This window comes from Mustelus asterias, chromosome 21, assembly GCF_964213995.1.
Source record: "Mustelus asterias chromosome 21, sMusAst1.hap1.1, whole genome shotgun sequence".
Classification (NCBI taxonomy): Eukaryota; Metazoa; Chordata; class Chondrichthyes; order Carcharhiniformes; family Triakidae; genus Mustelus; species Mustelus asterias.
In genome coordinates, this window is record NC_135821.1 from 71,473,932 (window position 1) to 71,501,642 (window position 27,711).

The 27,711-nt window shown below is 43.6% G+C and overlaps 1 protein-coding gene across 23 annotated transcripts in view; it reads right to left on the minus strand.

Moving 5' to 3' along the window:
- Nucleotides 1–27,711, minus strand: part of LOC144509397 (protein 4.1-like) — a 233,803-nt gene that overhangs the window by 99,838 nt on the left and 106,254 nt on the right. For 14 of the 23 annotated variants that reach the window (XM_078238195.1, XM_078238206.1, XM_078238199.1 and 11 more), the window contains 2 exons: nt 10,367–10,844; nt 5,501–5,722 (listed from right to left, as the gene is read on the minus strand). In XM_078238195.1, coding sequence (XP_078094321.1) covers nt 5,501–5,722; nt 10,367–10,837 — 693 coding nt within the window. In that variant the 5' untranslated portion in view covers nt 10,838–10,844. Of the gene's footprint in view, nt 1–5,500; nt 5,723–10,366; nt 10,845–27,711 lie in introns of those variants that run through there. The other 9 variants (XM_078238218.1, XM_078238217.1, XM_078238219.1 and 6 more) reach the window with 2 other exon arrangements.

Consider the following 27,711-nt stretch of genomic DNA (forward strand, 5'->3'; position numbering starts at 1 on the left):
CTCAGCCCTTCGAGCATCCTCTATCATTCAATAAGATCATGGCTGATCTGACTGTACCTCCTGCTTAACCCCAGTAACTTTTCACCCTCTTGTTCATCAAGAATCTATCGACCTCTGACTTAAAATCATTCAGATTCTGCTTCCTCTGGAAGGGGGTTCCAAAGACTCACTACCCTCAGAGAAAAAAATCTTCTCATCACTGTCTTAAATGGACAATCCCTTATTTTTAAACAGTAACCCCTAGTTCTACATTCTTCCACGAGAAAAAACATTGTCTCCACATCGACCCTTTCAAGACTCCTCAGAATCTTATATTTTCAATCAATTCACCTCTTGCTTCTCTAAACTCCTGCAGATACGAGCCTAGTCTGTCCAATCTTTCCGCATCAGATAACCTGCCCATTCCTGGTATTAGTTTAGGAAACCTTCGCTGAGCTGCTTCTAATACATTTTCATCCTTCCTTAAATAAGGAGACCAGTACTGTACACAGTACTCCAGATGTGGTCTCATTAGTGTTCTGTACAACTGAAGCATAACCTCCCTAATTTTATATTCAATTTTCCATGCAATAAATGATAACAGTCTAGAAGCTTTCCTAATTACTTGCTGTACCTGCACATCTTTTGCAATTCATGCACCAGATCCCTCTGAAACTCAGAGCTCTGCAATTTCTCACCATTTAGATAATATTTAACTCTTCCTGCCAAAATGGACAATTTCACATTTTTCTATATTTTATTCCATTTACCATATCTTTGCCCATCATTTAACCTATGTCCTCTTCACAACTTATTTTTCTACCTATCTTTGTGTCATCAACAAATTTAGCAAACGTACCTTCTATCGCTTCATCCAAGTCACTTATATAAATTGTAAAAAGTTGAAGGAAAGCACTGATCCTCATGGCACATTAATTACAATGTGGAGATGCCGGCGTTGGACTGGGGTAAACACAGTAAGAAGTTTAACAACACCAGGTTAAGTCCAACAGGTTTATTTGGTAGCAAAAGCCACACAAGCTTTCGAGGCTCTAAGCCCCTTCTTCAGGTGAGTGGGAATTCTGTTCACAAACAGAACTTATAAAGACACAGACTCAATTTACATGAATAATGGTTGGAATGCGAATACTTACAACTAATCCAGTCTTTAAGAAACAAAACAATGGGAGTGGAGAGAGCATCAAGACAGGCTAAAAAGATGTGTATTGTCTCCAGACAAGACAGCCAGTGAAACTCTGCAGGTCCACGCAACTGTGGGGGTTACAGATAGTGTGACATGAACCCAATATCCCGGTTGAGGCCGTCCTTGTGTGTGCGGAACTTGGCTATCAGTTTCTGCTCAGCGACTCTGCGCTGTCGTGTGTCGCGAAGGCCGCCTTGGAGAACGCTTACCCGAATATCAGAGGCCGAATGCCCGTGACCGCTGAAGTGTTCCCCAACAGGAAGAGAACAGTCTTGCCTGGTGATTGTCGAGCGGTGTTCATTCATCCGTTGTCGCAGCGTCTGCATAGTTTCCCCAATGTACCATGCCTCGGGACATCCTTTCTTGCAGCGTATCAGGTAGACAACGTTGGCCGAGTTGCAAGAGTATGTACCGTGTACCTGGTGGATGGTGTTCTCACGTGAGATGATGGCATCTGTGTCGATGATCCGGCACGTCTTGCAGAGGTTGCTGTGGCAGGGTTGTGTGGTGCCTTGGTCACTGTTCTCCTGAAGGCTGGGTAGTTTGCTGCGGACAATGGTCTGTTTGAGGTTGTGCGGTTGTTTGAAGGCAAGAAGTGGGGGTGTGGGGATGGCCTTGGCGAGATGTTCGTCTTCATGAATGACATGTTGAAGGCTCCGGAGGAGATGCCGTAGCTTCTCCGCTCCGGGGAAGTACTGGACAACGAAGGGTACTCTGTCCACTGTGTCCCGTGTTTGTCTTCTGAGGAGGTCGGTGCGGTTTTTCGCTGTGGCGCGTACATGGTACATTGGGGAAACTATGCAGACGCTGCGACAACGGATGAATGAACACCGCTCGACAATCACCAGGCAAGACTGTTCTCTTCCTGTTGGGGAACACTTCAGCGGTCACGGGCATTCGGCCTCTGATATTCGGGTAAGCGTTCTCCAAGGCGGCCTTCGCGACACACGACAGCGCAGAGTCGCTGAGCAGAAACTGATAGCCAAGTTCCGCACACACAAGGACGGCCTCAACCGGGATATTGGGTTCATGTCACACTATCTGTAACCCCCACAGTTGCGTGGACCTGCAGAGTTTCACTGGCTGTCTTGTCTGGAGACAATACACATCTTTTTAGCCTGTCTTGATGCTCTCTCCACTCCCATTGTTTTGTTTCTTAAAGACTGGATTAGTTGTAAGTATTCGCATTCCAACCATTATTCATGTAAATTGAGTCTGTGTCTTTATAAGTTCTGTTTGTGAACAGAATTCCCACTCACCTGAAGAAGGGGCTTAGAGCCTCGAAAGCTTGTGTGGCTTTTGCTACCAAATAAACCTGTTGGACTTTAACCTGGTGTTGTTAAACTTCTTACTACATTAATTACATCCCACCAATCACAAAAAGACCCATTTATGGCTAACCTGTTTCCTGTTAGCTAGCCAATCTTCTATCCATGCCAATATGTAACCCCAACACAGAGCTTTTATTTTTCGCAATGACCTTTGATGTGACACTTATCAAATGCCTTCTGAAAATCTAAGTACAGTACATTCACACCGTCCCCTTTATCCACAGCACGTGACTTAAAAAGATAGAAAATAAAAGCAGGAGTAGGCCATTTAGCCCTTCGAGCCTGCTCCGCCATTCATTTTGATCATCAAATTCAATACACTGATTCCACCTTCCACACATATCCCTTGATACCTTTCGCCTCCAAAAGCTATATCTAATTTCTTCTTGAAATCAGATGACATTTTGGTCTCAATTACTTTGTGGTAGTGAATTCCACAGATTCACCACCCTCTGGGTGAAGAAATTTCTCCTCACCTCAGCCCTAAAAGGTTTGCCCCCTATCCTCAAACTATGACCCCTAGTTTCGGACACCTCCACCATCGGGAACATTCTTTCGGAATCTATCCTGTCTAATCCTGTTAGAATTTTATAAGTTCCGATGAGATCCCCTCTCACTCTTTTAAATTCCAATGAATACAATCCTAACCGACTTAGTCTCTCCTCATATGACTTGCCATAGAATCCTACAGAATCATAGAATTCTACAGTGCAGAAGGAGGCCATTCAGCCCTTTGAATCTGCACTGACTACAATCCCACCCAGGCCCTATCCCCATAACCCCACGCATTTACCCTAGCTGGTCCCCTGACAATAAGGGCAATTTAGCATGGCCAATCCACCTAACCCGCACATCTTTGGACTGTGGGAGGAAACCGGAGCAACCAAAGGAAACCCACGCAGACTCAGGGAGAACGTGCAAACTCCACACAGACAGCGACCCAAGCCGTGAACTGAACCCGGCTCCCTGACGGTGTGAGGCAGCAGTACTAACCACTGTGCCACCATTCTGCCATCCCAGGAATCAGCTTGGTAAAACTTCGCTGCATTCCCTCTATAGCAAGGGCATCCTTCCTCAGATAAGGACACCAAAACTGCGCACAATACTCCAGGTGTGGCCTCACCAATGCCCTGTACAACTGCGATTAAACATCCCTATTCCTCTACTGAAATCCTCTCACTATGAAGGCCAACATACCATTTGTCTTCTTTACTGCCTGCTGTACTGCATGCTTACTTTCAGCGACTTCTTCAAAGAACTCCAATAAGTTGGTTAAACATGATTTCCCTTCCACAAAACCATGTTGGCTCTATCTGATTGCTTTAAATTTCTCTAACTGCCCTTCCAGAACATCTTTAATAATAGCTTTCAACATTTTCCCTCTGGTAGATGTTAAGCTAACTGGACTGCAGTTTCCTTCTTTCTTTCTTCATCCCTTTTTGAATAATGGCTTTACATTTGCTATTTTCCAGTTGAATGGCACCTTTCTCAAATCTAGGGAATTTTGGAAAATTAAAACCAATGCACTAACTATCTCACTCGCCACATTTTTAAGACCCTAGGATAAAGTCCACTGGGGTCTGGGGATTTGTCTGCCAACAGTTTGTTAAGTATCATTTCTCTGGTGACCGTAATTTTCCTGAGTTACTCCCTCCATTCCACTTCCTGATTTACAGCTATTTCTGGGATGTTACTTGTATCCTCTGTAGTGAAGACCAATGCAAAATACCTGCTCAATTTATCTGTCATCTCTTTACTTTCCATTATTAATTTCCCAGAATCACTTTTCTATAGGACCAACACATTTATATAACCTCTTACTATCCATCTTTATATTTGTAGCTAGCTTTCTCTTGTGTTTTATTTTTTTCCTCCTTATTAGCCTGGTCATTTTTTGCCGTTCTTTGTATTCTGTCCAATCTTCTGACCCATCATTGCACAATTATATGCTTTTTCTTTAAATTTGATACTGCCTTTAACTTGGAAGTTTTCTTTCTCATTGGAATGTATCTTTTCTGTGCTTTCTGAAATATCCCTTTAAAAGTCTGCCTTGCATCTCTACTGACATATCCTTTAACCTATTTCCCAGTCCACTTTAACTAACCCTGCTTTCAATTCCACATTATTGCTGTTATTTAAGTTTAAAATACTAGTCTTGGATCCACTCATCTCTCCCTCAAAATGAATGTAAAATTCAATCATTTTATGATCATTACTACCCAGGGATGCCTTCACAGTGACGTTATCAATTAATCCCATTTCATTGCACCAATTCAGGTCTAGTAGAGCCTGCTCTCTGGTTGACTCCAGAATGTATTGTCCCAGGAAACTTTATCCCGAAAACATCCTATGAACTCACGTAGGCTACCTATGCCCATCTGATTTTTCCAGTTTATATGTAGATAAATTTCTCTAACTGCCCTGCCAGAACATCTTTAATAATAGCTTCCAACATTTTCCCTCTGGTAGATGTTAAGCTAGCTGGACGGAAGTTTCTTTCTTTCTCCATCCCTTTTTGAAAGGATCATCACTGTATCTTTCTGACAAGTTACTAACAATTAAGATTACCAAATGGAAATAGAGAACAAAGGTTCAAGAGCTTTAGTGAAGGGCTGAAGGGAAACGTCAGCGGGGGATCACCCCAGAGCGTCCTTGCACACCTAGTGGCTGGTTAAATGGTGCGAAAGACAAATACCTGGAGGCAGGTTCCCTTCCCATCCTCTCAGTAAGGAAATGGTGCATGAGGACCAAAGAGGAGGCGGGAAAACATAAATAAAACATTTGTTTCACACTTTTATATATAAATAGTAAAATATTATTGCTTAGAAGTTTACTTTCATATAGACTTGCAAATTATTGGGCATGTGTCATTTGGTTAAAGGTTCTGAGAGTTTGTAATGAATCTCTTTCAAGTTGATGCTTAAAATTTTAGTCAATAGTTGAAGACTACACAGAAAAAATTCCAGAAAGAGTGCATTGTTCTTACCTCAACATCACATTGAAATTCAGTTTCATCCAACAAAGTCACCTTGCAGCGCATGGTTTTGGAATTTTTGGTGACCTTAGGAGGTGATTTCGACACCTTGTCGGTTTTTAGCTCTGGTTCTGTACTTTTGACTTGTTTCTCTTCCGGGGTTTCTAGCTTTACTTCATCCTCAATCACTGGATCTGGTTCAGGATCAAGATCTTCTTTTTCTTCTTGTGCTGGCTAAAACACCAAAATCAAAATCACATTTAATCAGTGGAGATGTTTTTTCATGATTCATGCTGTAAAACCATAAATAGCCTAACATTCAAACTTATTCTGAGAAAAAGTGCCTCTGGTATTGCTCATGGTCAGTTGATGAATTGTTTATAAACAAGATAGCAAAACAGTTGTGAAAGAGATATTTTTAAAAATTCACCCTTCAGGGGGCCAATTCCCTAAAAAAACTGAATGGAAAATGCTGATGACATACGGAATTATAAAGGTAGACAACATCGCCAAAATTTGTGACAAATTTGCGTGTTCAGGAAGCATGCGCCCTATACTTAATATTTATTACGTAGATTTTACTTGCTTCAATTTCTTTGTGTGACTTCTCCAGACCTATATTGAATTATAGTCAAGTCAAGTTTATTTATTAGTCACAAGTAGGCTTACATTCACACTGCAATGAAGTTACTGTGAAAATCCCCTAGTCGCCACACTCCGGCGCCTGTTCGGGTACACTGTGGGAGAATTTAGCATGGTCAATTCACCTAACCTGCACATCTTTGGACTGTGGGAGGAAACTGGAGCACCCGGAGGAAACAATGCAGACACGGGCAGAACATGCAAACTCCACACAGACAGTGATGCAAGCCAGGAATTGAACCTGCGTCCTTGGCGCTGTGAAGCAGCAGTGCTAATCACTGCGCCATATAGATACTCAGTTTTTTGCCTACATCCAGTAATTAGATTTTTAACGTGTGGTACCCTCAAATATAGAATAAGCACTATTCTTGTCACAATAAAACTGATTAGTTAATTTATTTGGATACTTTAGAACTGATTTGCATCATTACACCTAGTCAAATATCCACCTTTTGCTCTCAGCATAACATGTATAAATCTTTCATGTGGCAGATTTCCTCACCCCAGAGGATGTCTTACTTTTGCAGCATCCATCAGGTTGCAAAAGTTGTTATATAGTCAGAACAATTTAAATAGTCAGGCATCGCTCATACAATGTCCTAGGCTGTAGAACAACAGGATTTTTTACAGTAAAAATGCCAACCCCTGCACTCAGCCAGCAAACTTGTGATTCTAGATTTGATAAAAATCACTCTTCTCACACATAGCAAGTTTAGATTTACACTACTTACATCCAGTAAAATAAGAAAGCCCTCAATACTGCACCTTGCTCGAATACTTCATTGAATTGCTGTCAAATAAAACATCTTTCGTAGTATCAACATTTTACATTTTGAACGTGTTCAGGTCAAATTCACTTGCCAATTTCTTTAATGAAAGGTCCTTAATATTGCAATTATGTGCTGTTATCCGAAAGAGAGATTTGGGATTACCTGTATGCATATTGGTCTTTGCTAGCTTTTAACATAAATTTTAGTCTTAGAATTTAATTATACTATTCTGTTTACCAAATTAGTTACACACTGTAAAAATTATTTTTTTTAAAGTACAAACCACTGTTGACAGATTGTTGAAAATTATTCTCCAAGTATCAACACTCTTCTAACATGCCACAAAGCCTACATGCTAGCTACAAATGAAATTTTAATGTCTATACTCCTTACATGTCAATACATTCCAAACAGCAATCACCAACAAATGGTGTTCCGATTTAAGATTTGTCCATCACTGTGGCAGTGCTGCTAAAAACAGTCATTTCCAAACATCTGCTGACAAAACTTAAGCAAGAAAGATTAAGTATAAGAAGGACTGATTTTCTTGCGCTTCGGGATCTTATTTGCCAGGACCTGAGGGTGACACTTTGGATGCCCACACTATTACGTGGATGAATTTGGATGACCAAATGTAAGCCTAATAATGGTGACTGTTTTCCAAACATCAGAAAACTTTTCATGTATACTGGTGAAACTCGAACTCAAACATAGCATAACAATTTTGATCCAAAAACAAACTCAAACACATTCTGGGAAAAGGCTGGGGAAAAATTATTTTCCATCCAAAATGTTACTCTATTTATTCTTCATAGAAATCATCATAGAAACCCTACAGTGCAGAAGGAGGCCATTCGGCCCATCGAGTCTGCACCGACCACAATCCCACCCAGGCCCTACCCCCACATATTTACCCGCTAATCCCACTAACCTACGCATCTCAGGGGCAATTTTTAACCTGGCCAATCAACCTAACCCGCACATCTTTGGACTGTGGGAGGAAACCGGAGCACCCGGAGGAAACCCACGCAGACACGAGGAGAATGTGCAAACTCCACACAGACAGTGACCCGAGCCGGGAATCGAACCCGGGACCCTGGAGCTGTGAAGCAGCAGTGCTAACCACTGTGCTACCGTGCCGCTTGAAGTGAAAAAGTAAACCACTCAATCACCAAAGAAAAATATGTTGATTGCACCCTTTCCATTGATCCTTCCGCCGCTGTTTAAAAAAGGAAGTAGACAAAAGGCGGGTAACTACAGGCCGGTTAGCTTAACGTCCGTAGTTGGGAAGATGCTAGAGTCCATTATTAAAGAGGAAATAACAGAGCACCTGAATAAGAATGGTTTGATCAAGCAGATGCAGCATGGATTCATGAAGGGAAAGTCGTGTTTGACGAATCTACTGGACTTTTATGAAGATGTCACTAGTGCGGTTGACAGAGGGGAACCGGTGGATGTGGTGTTTTTAGATTTCCAGAAGGCGTTCGATAAGGTGCCTCACAAAAGGTTGCTGCAGAAGATTGGGGTACACGGAGTTAGGGGTAAGGTGTTGGCGTGGATTGGGGATTGGCTATCTAACAGGAAGCAGAGAGTTGGGATAAATGGGTGCTTTTCTGGTTGGCAGTTGGTGACCAGTGGCGTGCCGCAGGGATCGGTGCTGGGGCCTCAATTGTTTACCATTTACATAGATGATCTGGAGGAGGGGACTGAATCTAGGGTATTCAAGTTTGCTGATGACACGAAGGTGAGTGGGAAAGCGAATTGCGTGGAGGACGCGGAAAGTCTGCAGAGAGATTTGGATAGGCTGAGCGAGTGGGCGAGGATCTGGCAGATGGAATATAACGTTAGCAAATGTGAGGTTATCCACTTTGGAAGAAATAATAGTAAATTGGAATATTATTTAAATGGAGAAAAATTACATCGTGCGACTGTGCAGAGGGACCTGGGGGTCCTTGTGCACGAATCGCAAAAACTCAGTCTGCAGGTGCAGCAGGTGATCAAGAAGGCGAATGGAATGTTGGCCTTTATCGCGAGGGGGATAGAATATAAAAGCAGGGAGGTCTTGCTGCAACTGTACAGGGCACTGGTGAGGCCGCAACTGGAGTACTGTGTGCAGTTTTGGTCCCCTTATTTGCGAAAGGATATATTGGCCTTGGAGGGAGTGCAGAGAAGGTTCACCAGGTTGATACCGGAGATGAGGGGTGTGGCTTATGAGGAGAGATTGAACAGATTGGGTCTGTACTCGTTGGAGTTTAGAAGGATGAGGGGTGATCTTATAGAGACATATAAGATAATGAAGGGGCTGGATAGGGTAGAGGTGGAGAGATTCTTTCCACTTAGAAGGGAAACCAGAACTAGAGGGCACAGCCTCAAAATAAGGGGGGGCCGGTTCAGAACAGAGTTGAGGGGGAACTTCTTCTCTCAGAGGGTAGTGAATCTCTGGAATTCTCTGCCCATTGAAGTGGTGGAGGCTTCCTCGTTGAATATGTTTAAATCACGGGTAGATAGTTTTCTGATCGATAAGGGAATTAGGGGTTATGGGGAGCAGGCGGGTAAGTGGAACTGATTCGCTTCAGATCAGCCATGATCTTGTTGAATGGCGGGGCAGGCTCGAGGGGCCAGATGGCCTACTCCTGCTCCTATTTCTTATGTTCTTATGTTCTTCCAGTTGCATGGATGAATTTATTTAACTGACTATTGCTGGGATTCAACACCCGTCAATGATTGTACTCATTTGCAATGCTTGACACTTATTTTAAAAATGTATTAAAAATTAACGTAGCCACACACAAATAGTTTAACCCTTGCATTACCGGGTTCCAACATAGGGTAAAAGACACAAAACACTAACTTTACCCTCCTCCCTCCACAGATGCAACCCGGTCCGCTGAGCTATCCAGCATTTCATTCCATTGCTTTCCTGCTTCTGATAGCTAGGGGGGGGGTCAAAATAAGCCTTGAAAACAATTTTATGAAAGTTGTGCACATCTCCAGAATGGATGTGAGAAACTTTTCTATAATCACGCAGCTCAATTAATTAGAAAGAAAAAGCAGAATAGTTAAACAGCAAAAGTGGAGAAAAAAGGAAAATGGTTAAAAAGAATAATGATGCAGCAGAATTTTTTTTATTTTTAAGATTATGTTTCAAATACTTATTTAAGATAAATACTACCCAAATAAATTAATTTCAGTAATATTATCAATTATTTCAACATCACAGTGGTTCAGCTAAAAATTTATAAACTCCAAAGACAGGAGTTTCTCCGGACCCAGGAACACCCATCAGATTAATGTGTATTTCTTCCCAGCTATATATATCGTCATTACAGAGTGGTTAACACTTTTTGGGACATAGAACTGCTTTGGTGACAAAAGATGTCAATTGCAAGTCAACAACCTTAAAAGCAACACAACATCATTTTCCACCAACTTATCACTAACCAACAATGGATGAATTCAACAGTACCTGCGTTTCAGCACTGCTTAGGGAATGTAGATCTAAAGTGGCTTCTTCTTCAATATTATCATCCAACTCCTGATCAGCGATAGGAGCACCTTGTTCCTTTTCTTCTGTTTGCTCTATTGAACTCTGTTGTTGTTGCAGTGGTATGGTGTTGTCTTCCACAAAAGCTACCCCAATCTCCTTTCCACCCTCTTCCTCTGAAATCTGAGACTTGGGTCTCCTCAGCCAGCCAGGTAGGAAGCGTGCCAATCCTTTGCTGCCTGAAGACTGTTCCTTCTCTGCCTCCTCTTTGTGGGCTGGACCACCGTTGACTGGTGTTGTTGGGGTTTGTTTGTCCACCACTTCTTTTGGCTGCTGATTCTCCCTTGGCTGGGTTTCTGCTTTGTCACGGTTGGGAGGCTCTTGCTGCTCAGAGGTTGGCTGTTGCTGATGGGGATTTCCTGTCGCAGCACTTGAGCTAACTTCTGTGGCCATGATGAAGCTGCATTTAAAAGTTAAAAAGCACCATAAGATACAAATGCTCACTTACGCGGGTTACAGCTAAGTGAGGGAAAATTATCATTCTCAGACTCAATTCAGCAATTCCTACAGAATTATCCCAAAATACATTTCCGAATTGTCCGAGCTGCTGAATTGAAAAAGAAATACTATCTAGTAATAAGTTGATGTCACAAACAACATAATATACAATTCAAAGCAACACGACCGTCCCTGGAGACAGAACATACAGTTGTAAGTATAGCTATCTAAAAAACTATACATACCAGAATCGGAGGTTGCTTTTTTACTAATCCTGTTGGGCAATGTCTGGCAAACTAATTGGGAAGTAACAAGTATAATTTGTATGTGCTGTGTGGCTAAGTTGAGAGAAGCTATCCCAGAATTTCACTGTAATTGTGTTTTTGCAGTGACAAAGCTGGGTGGCATTATTAACAAAAAATAACTTGCAAGATACATACTATTAAAGTAATGTAGTTACACCCAAACTCTATGGAAACCAGTACCAAACAAATCCACATAATTTCCCAAGGGGACCACATCATCGGGTCAGTCATCACCTGCCCTGCACAACAGAAGTTTACTCCCTTGAAATAACTCCCCAAACTGTCAAAAACAATTGTACATCTGGCCCTGCCTTGTATATTGCACTCCAATAAACACATTTTTAATGGATTACTTAACAAAATGCCAATGAATCAACAACTCACAATTCCCTCATGCATCACTGAAACAGTTTTGTGCAAAAACCACAGTACCCCACCTGGGGGCACCATATCCCACTAATTTAGCTCAATAATCAACATACTGGTCCAATTCTCGTGGAGTGGTGCACCTTAGTGGGGCATCTCACTGCAAATGGGTTTTCCTGCAACCTTCAACTTATAAAATCTTTGCAGCAGAAGTACATGATGATAACAAAGTGAAAAACTGGACCAACAGTCTATACCACCATAACAAATTAAATTTAAGGATTGAAAAATAAACAGGAATGACAGAGGGGAGAGAGTGAGTTGGGGGGTGCGGAGGGATTAGAGAGAGAGAGAAAGAGAGGACAGATGGAAGAGAGAGATACAGACAGACAGATGATACATTAAGAATTTTTTAAAATTAGGAATTTCCTACGAACAAGAATGTGATTGGACAGTATAGACTGTTCCCTTTCTAGACCAGAGAGGTAGATTGGCACAGCACTAACAATTATTAATTGTTATTAAGGTCATTAAAATGTTAACCATGCTCTTAAGTAACAACCATAACTTTCTGCAATGATCTTAAAGGGTAATTAATCTACAAATACATCAAGTTCTTAAAAGTGACAAGGCGGTTAATACTTTGTTCCTATTTGAGAGACAATGATGGAGAAGTGCAAGTCAACCAGCATTTCCTCGAGATTTGCAACTCAAGCTCTCTCTCCTAAGAACCTGAATTTGCCAGTAAATTTGCACAGCAATTATACTGTGCAACTTTATATTTCCAGCAAAGTTTGGCTAATTGAGTAACTTGCTCTAAAACTGAATCTGCCAACACCACAACATCACATACAGAAAGGCAGTTTCATGCATTGTCTAGAAGACGCCAAGGTTACTTCCAAAGTGTCACACAACTCATTGACGGAGGACTTGGATGACTGGTGATGGGCAACCTTCTTTTAATCTTTTTGAGGCATATTCCAGATAGTCTTAAACAGATTAAGAACTAGAGCACATAGTTCGGAGAAGGAGGGGCCATGACCTAGTGACATTGTCACTGGTCTAGTAATCCACAGACGCAGGGTAATGCTCTACTCAAATCCCAACACGACAGATGGCAAAATATGAATTCAATACAAATCTGGAAGAAAAAGTCTAACGATGATCATGAAATCATTATTGATTGTTGTAAAAACCCACCTGATTCTTTAGGAAAGGAAAAATGCCCACCTGTCTTCTATGTCTATATGTCCATATGGGTAGAACTGAGAAATAAGAAGGGGGAAATCACTTTGATAGGATTGTATTATAGGCCCCCAAATAGACGGTGGGAAATTGAGGAGCAAATATGTAAGGAGATTACAGATAGCTCCAAGAAAAATAGGGTTGTAATAGTAGGGGATTTTAACTTTCCTAACATTGACTGGGACAGCCATAATATTAGAGGGTTGGATGGAGAGAAATTTGTCGAGTATATTCAGGAGGAATTTCTCATTCAGTATGTGGATGGCCCGACTAGAGAGGGGGCAAAACTTAACCGCCTCTTGGGAAATAAGGAAGGGCAGGTGACAGAAGTGTTAGTGAGGGATCACTTTGGGACCAGTGACCATAATTCCATTAGTTTTAAGATAGCTATGGAGAATGATAGGTCTGGCCCAAAAGTTAAAATTCTAAATTGGGGCAAGGCCAATTTTGATGGTATCAGGCAAGAACTTTCAAAAGTTAATTGGGGTAGTCTGTGGGAAGGCAAAGGGACATCTGGTAAGTAGGAGGCTTTCAAAAGTGTGTTAACCAGGATTCAGGGTAAGCACATTCCTCCTAGAGTGAAGGGCAACGCTGGCAGAAGTAGGGAACCCTGGATGACTCGGGATATTGAGGCCCTGGTCAAGAAGAAGGAGGAGGCACGTGAGATGCATAGACAGCTGGGATCAAGTGAATCCCTTGAAGAGTATAGGGGGTGTCGGAGTGGAGTTAAGAGAGAAATCAGGAAGCCAAACAGGGGATACGAGATTGTTTTGGCAGATAAGGCAAAGGAGAATCTAAGGAGCTTCCACAAATACATAAAGGGCAAAAGAGTAACGAGAGAGAGAGCAGGGCCTACAAGGTCATCTGCGTGCGGATCCACAAGAGATGGGGGAGATCCTAAATGAATATTTCTCATCAGTATTTACTGTTGAGAAAAGCATGGATGTTAGGGAACTTGGGGAAATAAATAGTGATGTCTTGAGGAGTGTACATATTACAGAGAAGGAGGTGCTGGAAGTCTTAAAGCGCATCAAGGTAGATAAATCCCCAGGACCTGATGAAGTGTATCCCAGGACAATGTGGGAGGTTAGGGAGGAAATTGCAGGTCCCCTAGCAGAGCTATTTGAAGCATCGATAGTCACCGGTGAGGTGCCTGAAGATTGGAGGGTGGCAAATGTTGTGCCTTTGTTTAAGAAGGGAATAGCCTGGAAACTACAGGCGGGTGAGCCTCACACCTGTGGTGGGTAAGTTGTTGGAAGGTATTTTGAGGGACAGGATCTACAGGTATTTAGAGTCGCAAGGACTGATTAGGTCCTCAAAGCATGGCATTGTGAATGGAAAATCATGTCTCACAAATTTGATTGAGTTTTTTGAAGGGGTAACCAAAAAGGTAGATGAGGGCAGCGCAGTTGATGTTGTCTACATGGACTTTAGCAAGGCCTTTGACAAGGTACCGTGTGGTAGGTTGTTGCATAACTAAATAGATATAAAATTGGCTTGATGACAGAAGCCAGAGGGTGGTTGTAGAGGTTTGTTTTTCAAACTGGAGGCCTGTGACCAGCGGTGTGCCTCAAAGATCGGTGCTGGGTCCACTGTTATTTGTCATTTATATTAATGATTCGGATGAGAATATAGGAGACAGATAAGTTTGCAGATGACACCAAGATTGGTGGCATAGTGGACAGTGAAGAAAGTTCACTTGGATCTTGATCAATTGGGCCAGTGGGCTGACGAATGGCAGATGGAGTTTAACTTGGATAAATGCAAGGTGATGCATTTGGTAGATTGAACCAGGGCAGGACTTACTCAGTCAATGGTAATGCGTTGGGGAGAGTTACAGAACAAAGAGATCTAGGGGTATATATTCATAGCTCCTTGAAAATGGAGTCAGAGGTGGACAGAGTGGTGAAGGCGGCATTCGGCATGCTTGATTTCATTGGTCAGAACATTAGAACATTGAATACAGGAGTAGGGGCATCTTATTGAAGTTGTACAAGACATTGGTAAGGCCACACTTGGAATACTGTGTACAGTTCTGGTCACCCTATTATAGAAAGGATATTATTAAACTAGAAAGAGTGCAGAAAAGATTTACGAGGATGCTACTGGGACTTGATGGTTTGAGTTATAAAGAGAGGCTGGATAGACTGGGACTTTTTTCTCCGGAGCATAGAAGGGTGATCTTATAGAGGTCTATAAAATAATGAGGGGCATAGATCAGCTAGATAGTCAATATCTTTTCCCAAAGGTAGAGAAGTCTAAAGTGAGAGGGCATAGGTTTAAGGTGAGAGGGAAGAGATACAAAAGTGTCCAGAGGGGCAGTTTTTTCACACAGAGGGTGGTGAGTGTCTGGAATAAGCTGCCAAAGGTAGTAGCAGAAGCAGGTACAATGTTGACCTTTAAAAAGCATTTAGATAGTTACATGGGTAAAATGGGTATAGAGGGATATGGGCCTAGGCAATTGGGACTAGCTTCAGGGTTTAAAAAAAGGGCGGCATGGACAAGTTGGGCTGAAGGGCCTGTTTCCATGCTGTAAACCTCTACACTCTATGACTATGTGATGCCAATGTGGTTGACTCTTACATGACCTCTGAAAGGGAAATTAGTTAGTAAATAAATGCTGGTCCATCCAATGACACCTACATCCAATGAATAAAAAAAATCCTGGATTAATTTTTTTTTTTGCCAAAGCTTCCTTTGGTATCAGATTGAAAAAAATTGTCAAGTGCATTTTTCCTGAATCTTCAACAATTTCCTTCCAGCAGGCACTGGGGGATTTTCACAGTAACTTCATTGCAGTGTTAATGTAAGCCTACTTGTGACACTATTAAATAAACTCTCTATCAGGCATTAAGTTCAGAGTCTTAGACAAATCACTGAAAATAATGAAAATGGTTTCTTCAACGTTGCAATATTCCACAATCTTGCATAAATCTGCAACATGTGCTACACATTCCTCAAGCGTATAATCTGGCCTGCCCCTTTCTAATATCATGTTAGCCACCAAAACAAAAATCATGCATTCACACAACCTCAAGTGTAGTAACTGTTGCAATATTATTTGTCATAAGTAGGCTTACATTAACACTGCAATGAAATTTCTGTGAAAATACCCTGGTCGTCACACTCCGGCGCCTGTTCAACTACACGGAGGGAGAATTTAGCATGGCCAGTGCACCTAACCAGCACGCCTTTTGGATTGCAGGAGGAAACCAGAGCACCCAAAGGAATCCATGCGGACACGGGAAGAACGAGCAGATTCCACACAGACAGTGACCCAAACCAGGAATCGAACCCGGGTCCCTGGTGTTGTGAGGCAGCAGTGCTAACCACTGTGCCATTGTGCACACTGTAAGGTCGCACATCAGGAGATAAATACAGGCATTCCATGATTTTACGATGTTTGAGTTACAACAAATAGCACTTACAATATTTATAAATTGACACACTGTTTCGGCTTTACAATGGCACGCCAGTGAATTGTTGGTCTTTACCAATTGTTATGCTCCTTTATGCTCCATCTTTCACATCAGCAGAAGGGCAAATTACTTCTGAGATATAGAAATGCTTTTGAAAGTGACTATTATATCATGGGAAATGCACTACTGTAAAGCACTTCTACTGAAGCAAAATTTCAAAAACGAGAAATTTGTGCCTTGGTTCAGGAGCCGATCCCCCTTTTATAATGCTATTTCTGTGGGAAAACTGGTTCCGACTTACGGCATTTCAACTTACAACGTGGGTTTTGGGAACCAATTGTGTCTCACTTGGGGTTGTTCTCACTGGAAAGACGGAGGATGAGGAGTGACCTAATAGAGGTGTATAAAATTATGAAAGACATAGATAGGGTGAACGGTGGGAAGCTTTTTCTCAGGTCGGTGGTGACGTTCACGAGGGGTCATAGGTTCAAGGTGAGGGGGGGGGGGGGGGTTTAACACGGATATCAGAAGTACATATTTTACACAGAGGGTGGTGGGGGCGTGGAATGCGCTGCCGGGCAAGGTGGTGGAGGCGGACACACTGGGAACGTTTAAGACTTATCTAGATAGCCACATGAACAGAGTGGGAATGGAGGGATACAAAAGAATGGTCTAGTTTGGACCAGGGAGCGGCGTGGGCTTGGAGGGCCGAAGGGCCTGTTCCTGTGCTGTATTGTTCTTTGTTCAAGTCCAAAGACTGCCTGCAACCAAATAATCAATTTTAGTGATTAAGTGGGAAGATAAATATTAGCCAATAGAGAGCTCCACAACACTTATTTGATTGGTGAGACAGGAGCCCATCTGAGAAGACATAAGCTGAGGTCTTAACTACTCCTCTGAAAGACAGCAACTGTGACAGTACATCACTTCCTCAGTACTACATTGAAATATCAGCCTAGATTATTCGCTCTTCAGAACAGAATTTGAACCCATTACCTTCTGACTCAGAGGCCAGTGCTGTCACTAATCCAATGTTGAAACCGAGTGTATATTTTTATAACAAAAGTAGAATCAACTTAGAAATTCCTATTGTTCATTTGAGGGAATGATTTGCAGCAAAATGTTTAGGAAAAATACAGAACAGTTAGATGTTTTAAGAGAGATTTTGCATGTTTAACTCTAATTTTACATCAAGAAATGATATTTACACTAAAGCGTTCAACATGTGTGCCTACTACAACACAAAGAGCCAGAAAAGACCTACTGAATCAAATGATTGTTCTGTTAATTTGGGAACCAAGGCAGCTACTCTTGACAAAAAGCCTACCACCTTTAATGCATGAACTCAATATGATGAATGAGTACTTTTTTCCCCTGAAGAATAGCCAAGATATTCTTGTCACTATCAGCCACCTATACTGGCTTACCACAGTTCTTGAAGCTTTCTGCTCTCAGACCAAGACACTGAGGGGTGACACAAGCTCATGTATGGTAAGAACCTCATTCAATCACCTTATAAACTCAACACAAAACCTGTCATCATGTTTAATTCAGTTTATATAATGGACCTCAATAGCTAGAGCTCCATAATTAGTGTGGGGTGCCCTAAGAAACAGATTTATACCCAATCTACCACAGTTATTACATCCTACTGCATTTAGTGCAATGGCAGATGAATTTGGCATTGCAAACACATTTACAATGTTGGTGTTATTGTAATCTTGTGTACTTGGAGAGAGTATTAGTAAAAACTCACAGATGGGATAAACTTAAATTGCCAAATTTGAGTAATGCAACTTTAATCGCCCCCTTGAACACACTGCATTGTGCTACTGTTCAGCTGAGAGTTTCTCGAGCGCAGTATTATGGTTTTGCTGTGCAAGAAAATAAGTGGAATTGCTCTCGGGCTGAAGTGGTTCCAAGGTAAAAATGCCAAGTGTTAGAAATTCAGAATGAAGTCTGTGGGAGAATTCAATTACCTAAAGTCAAACTCCAACAGGAAGGTGTTGATGACTGATTGGCCAGCCTATGTCATTTATGAAACCTGTTGGAGCTATTCCCCACTAGCACCAACTAACACTGCAAATCCAAATTGGTAGAGTAGTTGGCTAGAAAAACATTGGGAAGTTTACGGCAGTGAACTGATAAAGTACGTTTTAGCTGGTTTCACACTATTTACCTCTGGTGTCTCGTCAATCTCGATCTTGGCACCCTCCCATTTCCCATCTGCAGGTGATCCCTTGATGACATCACCTGAAAAGACCATATTATTTTCCACAAATATGTTGACAATATCCAGTTCCACCGTACCTCCATGTCCCAAGACCATCACTGTCTCAGACTATGTGATATTCAGTACTGAAAGAGCAGAAGTTTCCTCCAATGAAACATTGGGAAACGGAAGTCATTGTCTTCAGTCCTCATCACAAAATTCATTCCCTTGCCACTCACTCCACAGGTGGAATTTTATCGGTTTGCCCCACCCATCGATGCGCGGAGCTGGCCGGTAAAATCGTGCAAGAGTCGAGAAATCAGGATTGTGCCCGATTTCTCGGCTCTTGTGATCTTACTGGAACCAGATTTCAGGAGAGGTCAGCCTCTCGCCCATTTCTGGCAAGAGGCTGAATAAATTATTTAAATTTATTTAAATGTTCATTTCCATGTGATTAGCGAACCCGGCGCTCAATCGTCTGCATCAGATTGGTGGGGAGGAGAAAGGGCACGATCGGTCTTGGTTCAGGCTGGCGCCAGCAGCAGATGTCTGACAGATCCCTCTCTTAGGCCTCTGCTATTGCTATTGTGCATATGCAGATGCAGAAATCTGCAGATGCGCAATAGCTCTCCCTGTTGCTGGCTGGCGAATTAACCCACTGCCTGTAGTAGCTAGAAACAGTCTAGCCCATTTTTAATGCACCATGCACACAAGATTGGGTGTAAAAATTCACCCATAAAACAGATCTGCAACTCTCGCATTTTCACGCTAGGTGGACACTTAGAACTTTTCTCATAAAATTCCAGCCCACGTCTCTACCTAACAACTATCTGAGGCTGATCCAGACCATTCACAACCTTAGTGTTACATCTGATCCCAAGATGAGTTTCCTACTTCATACCCATAATTCAACCTTTGTAGTACTGCCCGACTCCACCCTTGACTCAGCTTATCTGCTGCTGAAACACTTATCTGTGCCTTTGATAATTCTAGACTTGACAATGCCAAAGTATTCCTGGCTGACTTCTCATGTTCTACTCTGCAAAATTGAGGTACTTCAAACCCCTGCTGCCTGTGCCCCAATTCAGACCACACTGTTTTCACCCATTTCATCTGTGCTAGTCCAGTTAAGCAACACCTCAATTTTAAAATTCTCCTCCTTGTTTTCAATTCCCCCCATAGCTTTATCCCTCCCTAATTTCAGACTTACAGCAACCCTCCCAATTTCTGCACTTCCCCAGCTCTGACCTGTTAAGCATCAGATTTTAATTATTTCACTATTGGCAAACTGCTTTCAGTTGTAAATGCTCTAAGTTATGGAATTCCTTCCCTAAATCACTTTCTTCTTTTAAGATGCTCCTTAAAACATCATGCTTTGACCCAGCTTTTGATCACCTGGCTAAATATCTCCTTATGCAGCTTGGTGTGAAATTTTGTTTGCTGATGCTTGTACAAAGCACTGGGACATATTATGGCATTAATACAATATAAATGAGAATTGTTGTTGGTTAAACTCCAGTAATCCCACCTGGTGCATATCTGTGTGTTCTGAAAATTTGGATCTGTCAAAGTTCTTACAATGCGAGCAAATAGGGAATGTCCAGACAGGAAAAGTATCTGCACTCAGTAGCTTGGTTAGGACATGACAAAGCCTTGCTATGTACCAGTCACGATGGCACAAGAGGAGGCCATTTAGCCCATCAACTACTCTGTAAAGTAAGCCAGTCAGTCCCACCTCTCCTTTACCCACTTCATCTTGCAAAGTTTATTTCCCTCAAATGTCTCTCCCACTTCCTTTTGAAATCAATTGATAATTTTAAATCTGAGATTGAGATATTTCTGTTAACATATATGAAGTTAAGTCATTGATAAGTCATGATCTCATTGAATGGTGGAACAGATTCAAGGGGCTAAATGGTCTACTTCTGTTCCTACTTGCCCCATATTAAGTCAACTTGTTTACAGCCTACTGCAACATGATGCTTGGTTCAAGAATCATTGCGAGGGCACATGAGGATGATTTATAATCATGTTATTGCACCTGACGGAAGAAATACTCCCGCTATTTTGACAGAACTTATCATTGATAACTGGCAAATTTTTACTACAATAAAATTTGAACAGAATAAAATCCTCATTTTCAGAGTACAGTGATTTAAGAATGGTTAAATGCTGCATTTCCTAAATTCAATTTACAAATCGCATCAGAACATGGCTAAGGTTTTTTTTCCATTGGCAATATGTTGAGAACAGCCCAACCTTGTTGGAAGTGCAATTGTAATTCCATCTGCAATTGTAATTCCATCTAATAGTCAAGTATAAAGTTGTACTGTAAAACTAGGTAACAATATTTTTAAAGGAATAATTTCTGAATGATTAATAGAAAAAGGTGCAGATTAAGGTTGTGTAATAAGGTAGACCTCTAGTAAACTGACAGGGGTTAAATTAAAGCTATATTTAGAAGAAATTGCATTCAAATGTTACAAAAAATTTTTAAAACTATATTGTTACATTACAATTGCAGCTGCCAGGATTTGTAGCGTTGGCAAACTTGTGCCGTGTGAATGCACCAAGTATTTGAAAAAGTTATACTGAAAGAAAGACAGGCTTCAATTTGTACAGTACCCTTTATGACCACAAGATATCCACAAGTGTTCTAAAGACAATAAGCGCTTAAGTTGTAATGTATGAAGCGCAGAACTAATTTGCATACAGTGGCCACATAATCGACTTCAGTGATGTTGATTGAGGAATAACTGCTGGTGGTTAACTCCCCTGCTCTTCTTTGAATACAGTAAGAAGTTTAACAACACCAGGTTAAAGTCCAACAGGTTTATTTGGTAGCAAAAGCCACACAAGCTTTCGGAGCTCTAAGCCCCTTCTTCAGGTGAGTGGGAATTCTGTTCACAAACAGAGCATATAAAGACACAGACTCAATTTACATGAATAATGGTTGGAATGCGAATACTTACAACTAACCAAGTCTTTAAGAAACAAAACAATGTGAGTGGAGGGAGCATCAAGACAGGCTAAAAAGATGTGTATTGTCTCCAGACAAGACAGCCAGTGAAACTCTGCAGGTCTAGGCAACTGTGGGGGTTACAAATAGTGTGACATGAACCCAATATCCCGGTTGAGGCCGTCCTCGTGTGTGCGGAACTTGGCTATCAGTTTCTGCTCAGCGACTCTGCGCTGTCGTGTGTCGCGAAGGCCGCCTTGGAGAACGCTTACCCGAATATCAGAGGCCGAATGCCCGTGACCGCTGTAGTGCTCCCCAACAGGAAGAGAACAATCTTGCCTGGTGATTGTCGAGCGGTGTTCATTCATCCATTGTCGCAGCGTCTGCATAGTTTCCCCAATGTACCATGCCTCGGGACATCCTTTCTTGCAGCGTATCAGGTAGACAACGTTGGCCGAATTGCAAGAGTATGTACCGTGTACCTGGTGGATGGTGTTCTCACGTGAGATGATGGCATCTGTGTCGATGATCCGGCACGTCTTGCAGAGGTTGCTGTGGCAGGGTTGTGTGGTGTCATGGTCACTGTTCTCCTGAAGGCTGGGTAGTTTGCTGCAGACAATGGTCTGTTTGAGGTTGTGCGGTTGTTTGAAGGCAAGAAGTGGGGGTGTGGGGATGGCCTTGGCGAGATGTTCGTCTTCATGAATGACATGTTGAAGGCTCCGGAGGAGATGCCGTAGCTTCTCCGCTCCGGGGAAGTACTGGACAACGAAGGGTACTCTGTCCACTGTGTCCCGTGTTTGTCTTCTGAGGAGGTCGGTGCGGTTTTTCGCTGTGGCGCATTGGAACTGTTGATCAATGAGTCGAGCGCCATATCCTGTTCTTATGAGGGCATCTTTCAGCGTCTGGAGGTGTCTGTTGCGATCCTCCTCATCCGAGCAGATCCTGTGTATACGGAGGGCTTGTCCGTAGGGGATGGCTTCTTTAACGTGTTTAGGGTGGAAGCTGGAGAAGTGGAGCATCGTGAGGTTATCCGTGGGCTTGGGCTTCCGATCCATGGACATCCGTGGGATGTCCGTGAAGACGAACATCTCGCCAAGGCCATCCCCACACCCCCACTTCTTGCCTTCAAACAACCGCACAACCTCAAACAGACCATTGTCCGCAGCAAACTACCCAGCCTTCAGGAGAACAGTAACCATGACACCACACAACCCTGCCACAGCAACCTCTGCAAGACGTGCCGGATCATCGACACAGATGCCATCATCTCACGTGAGAACACCATCCACCAGGTACACGGGACATACTCTTGCAATTCGGCCAACGTTGTCTACCTGATACGATGCAAGAAAGGATGTCCCGAGGCATGGTACATTGGGGAAACTATGCAGACGCTGCGACAATGGATGAATGAACACCGCTCGACAATCACCAGGCAAGACTGTTCTCTTCCTGTTGGGGAGCACTTCAGCGGTCACGGGCATTCGGCCTCTGATATTCGGGTAAGCGTTCTCCAAGGCGGCCTTCGCGACACACGACAGCGCAGAGTCGCTGAGCAGAAACTGATAGCCAAGTTCCACACACACGAGGACGGCCTCAACCGGGATATTGGGTTCATGTCACACTATTTGTAACCCCCACAGTTGCCTAGACCTGCAGAGTTTCACTGGCTGTCTTGTCTGGAGACAATACACATCTTTTTAGCCTGTCTTGATGCTCTCTCCACTCACATTGTTTCGTTTCTTAAAGACTTGATTAGTTGTAAGTATTCGCATTCCAACCATTATTCATGTAAATTGAGTCTGTGTCTTTATAAACTCTGTTTGTGAACAGAATTCCCACTCACCTGAAGAAGGGGCTTAGAGCTCCGAAAGCTTGTGTGGCTTTTGCTACCAAATAAACCTGTTGGACTTTAACCTGGTGTTGTTAAACTTCTTACTGTGTTTACCCCAGTCCAACGCCGGCATCTCCACTTCTTTGAATAGTCATGATGTGGAGATGCCGACGTTGGACTGGGGTAAACACAGTAAGAAGTCTAACAACACCAGGTTAAAGTCCAACAGGTTTATTTGGTAGCAAAAGCCAATAAACCTGTTGGACTTTAGCCTGGTGTTGTTAAGACTTCTTACTTCTTTGAATAGTGCCATGGGATCTTTTACGCCCATCCAAGAGGGAAGGCAGGGCCACAATTTAACATTTCCTTTGAATGATGGCACCTCCAACAGTGCAGGGTTCCCTCAGTGCTGCAACCATGATTTTTGTGCTCAAGTCCAGGTGTGCAACTTGAGTTCATATTCTTCTGACTCAGGCAAGAGTGTTACTAACTGAGACTTGGCCTACACAGGCTATTATTGTGAAGATACAAAGGCTAGCCAAAATGTCTGTTGGTAGATGATGGGGAATCATCAATGAAGAAAGCCAAAGGGCAATTTATTGCTAGAAAGTTATTAAATAAGCCTTTCTTCATCTTTAATAAGTACATGACAACTTTATTTACATGAAAAATGACAACTGTTTGGGCACATTCTTTTCTCCTCAATATTATAAAATCTTTAAAATGCAAAGCTAATTGCATTAGTACATACAATATCTTGCGTTATAGGGCAGGATTCTCCATTTTCATTCATTCCCGCCCTGCTGCCAGTGAAAATGGAGAATTTGTGTTCAGCTAAAATTCCATTCACTTAAGCGAGAGTCCCAGATGTGGATGAGGTCCGAGGTTTCTGGCAACAGTGATTGCCCATCAAGAGACTGTATTCTCTTGTGAACCCTGTTTTCCTTCATAGCAGTCTTCAGTTGCTTGGTTTGCTCTCTGGAATTCACACCTTAAACTCATCTGCCTCTCCAAGATCTTCCTTCAAATTTAACTTTAAACACAATTTTGGTAACTCTTCCTAAACTATGTTGCTTCCGTGCTTCTTTCCCCCCATATCCTTATGAAGGGCCTTGAGATGTTTAGTCTATATTAAAGCTACAATGTAACTGCAAGATGCTGTTGGATTATTTGTGTGATTAACCAAAATGTGCCAATTCAAACCATCCTAATCGTGTATCTTTTTCTTTATTCATTTATGGGACATGGGTGTTGCTGGTTGGCCAGCATTTATTGCCCATCCCTAGTTGCCCAAAGGCAGTTGAGAGTCAACCACATTACTGTGGCTCTGGAGTCACATGTAGGCCAGACCAGGTAAGGACGGCAGATTTCCTTCCCCTAAAGGACATTAGTGAACCTGATGGGTTTTTCCAACAATCGACAATTGTTTCATGGTCCTTAATTCCAGATATTTTCTTTTCATTGAATTCAAATTACACCATCTGCTGTGGTGTGATTTGAACTCAGTCCACAGAACATTCACTGAGTTTCTGGATTTATAGTCTAGCAATAATACGTTTATGCCATCACCTCCCCAATTACCTAATAGAAATAGGTCAGTAAACAGAAGCAATCTAGTATGTTTTTTAAAAAATCACAATATAAACAAACAAATATCTGGGATAACCACAATCTATCTAAAGGTTGATCAGTCCTTTGCAATACATTCATATGAAAATGCACCAAATTAATATCTTGTGGTCCGTTTCAACATGGATTTTTAGCATTGGAATGCAGCAGAAGTTTCCTTTTAGTACAGTACAATAGCACAGCATCTCAAACTTCCTGTCAACTACTACCTGATTACATTTTCTCATTCATTGTTCCATCCCTTTAGATAATAATCTGATTGGACTTCGAAATCTGCAGGACAAATGTATAAGAGAATGCTTTACAGCAAAACCACTACAGATTCTGCAAGTTCTAAAAGCCAGTTACAAGAACAAAAATAATTGGTACTGTAGCAAGATCAGCATCGTGTCGAGTGGTATATTTGATACCCTTTTTATGTGACCAAAAAAATGGAGCATTGAATCCAATGTTTATCGATTAAACTGTACACCCAAATGCATTTTAATCTAGAGTGGTTTTTGATCAATGTGATGATGTGTAACACAACTAGTTTTAAATATACAGTAGCTAACCGCGTGAAATGTTTTGAAGTAAACATTCATACAAAACAATGTCTATGTTCTCTGAATACAGAACATCAAGTGTAACAGAAATGGTGCTGAAGTATTTATACAACAGTTTTATTACGTATATCATTCACCACACTGCAAACATCTCATAAATAGTACCGTATACAACAAAGCCCATTGCAGTTCTGTCACTCCATTAAAATTGATAAAACCTTTTGCATCTGGCAAAAAACAGGCTTATTTTCAACTGCCAAAACAAATTGCTGCACACATCAACATCCACGTGATGCCAAGTTCTTTACAAATTGTAGCCGCCTACTGATAACACACAGAAAAGGCTTACACTGTCAGCATACTGTCCACGCCCACCCAGCTCACTGTCCACGCCCACCCAGCTCACTGTCCACGCCCACCCAGCTCACTGTCCACGCCCACCCAGCTCACTGTCCACGCCCACCCAGCTCACTGTCCACGCCCACCCAGCTCACTGTCCACGCCCACCCAGCTCACTGTCCACGCCCACCCAGCTCACTGTCCACGCCCACCCAGCTCACTGTCCACGCCCACCCAGCTCACTGTCCACGCCCACCCAGCTCACGGTCCACGCCCACCCAACTCACGGTCCACGCCCACCCAACTCACTGTCCACGCCCACCCAGCTCACTGTCCACGCCCACCCAGCTCACTGTCCACGCCCACCCAGCTCACTGTCCACGCCCACCCAGCTCACTGTCCACGCCCACCCAGCTCACTGTCCACGCCCACCCAGCTCACTGTCCACGCCCACCCAGCTCACTGTCCACGCCCACCCAGCTCACTGTCCACGCCCACCCAGCTCACTGTCCACGCCCACCCAGCTCACTGTCCACGCCCACCCAGCTCACTGTCCACGCCCACCCAGCTCACTGTCCACGCCCACCCAGCTCACTGTCCACGCCCACCCAGCTCACTGTCCACGCCCACCCAGCTCACTGTCCACGCCCACCCAGCTCACTGTCCACGCCCACCCAACTCACTGTCCACGCCCACCCAACTCACTGTCCACGCCCACCCAACTCACTGTCCACGCCCACCCAACTCACTGTCCACGCCCACCCAACTCACTGTCCACGCCCACCCAACTCACTGTCCACGCCCACCCAACTCACGGTCCACGCCCACGCCCCTCACTGACCACGCCCACCCAACTCACTGACCACGCCCACCCAACTCACTGACCACGCCCACCCAACTCACTGACCACGCCCACCCAACTCACTGACCACGCCCACCCAACTCACTGTTCACGCCCACCCAACTCACTGTCCACGCCCACCCAACTCACTGTCCACGCCCACCCAACTCACTGTCCACGCCCACCCAACTCACTGTCCACGCCCACCCAACTCACTGTCCACGCCCACCCAACTCACTGTCCACGCCCACCCAACTCACTGTCCACGCCCACCCAACTCACTGTCCACGCCCACCCAACTCACTGTCCACGCCCACCCAACTCACTGTCCACGCCCACCCAACTCACTGTCCACGCCCACGCCCCTCACTGTCCACGCCCACGCAACTCACTGTCCACGCCCACGCAACTCACTGACCACGCCCACGCAACTCACTGACCACGCCCACCCAACTCACTGACCACGCCCACCCAACTCACTGTCCACGCCCACCCAACTCACTGTCCACGCCCACCCAACTCACTGTCCACGCCCACCCAACTCACTGACCACGCCCACGCAACTCACTGACCACGCCCACGCAACTCACTGACCACGCCCACGCAACTCACTGACCACGCCCACGCAACTCACTGACCACGCCCACGCAACTCACTGACCACGCCCACGCAACTCACTGACCACGCCCACGCAACTCACTGACCACGCCCACGCAACTCACTGACCACGCCCACGCAACTCACTGACCACGCCCACGCAACTCACTGACCACGCCCACGCAACTCACTGACCACGCAACTCACTGACCACGCCCACGCAACTCACTGACCACGCCCACGCAACTCACTGACCACGCCCACGCAACTCACTGACCACGCCCACGCAACTCACTGACCACGCCCACGCAACTCACTGACCACGCCCACGCAACTCACTGACCACGCCCACGCAACTCACTGACCACGCCCACGCAACTCACTGACCACGCCCACGCAACTCACTGACCACGCCCACGCAACTCACTGACCACGCCCACGCAACTCACTGACCACGCCCACGCAACTCACTGACCACGCCCACGCAACTCTCTGACCACGCCCATGCAACTCTCTGACCACGCCCACGCAACTCTGA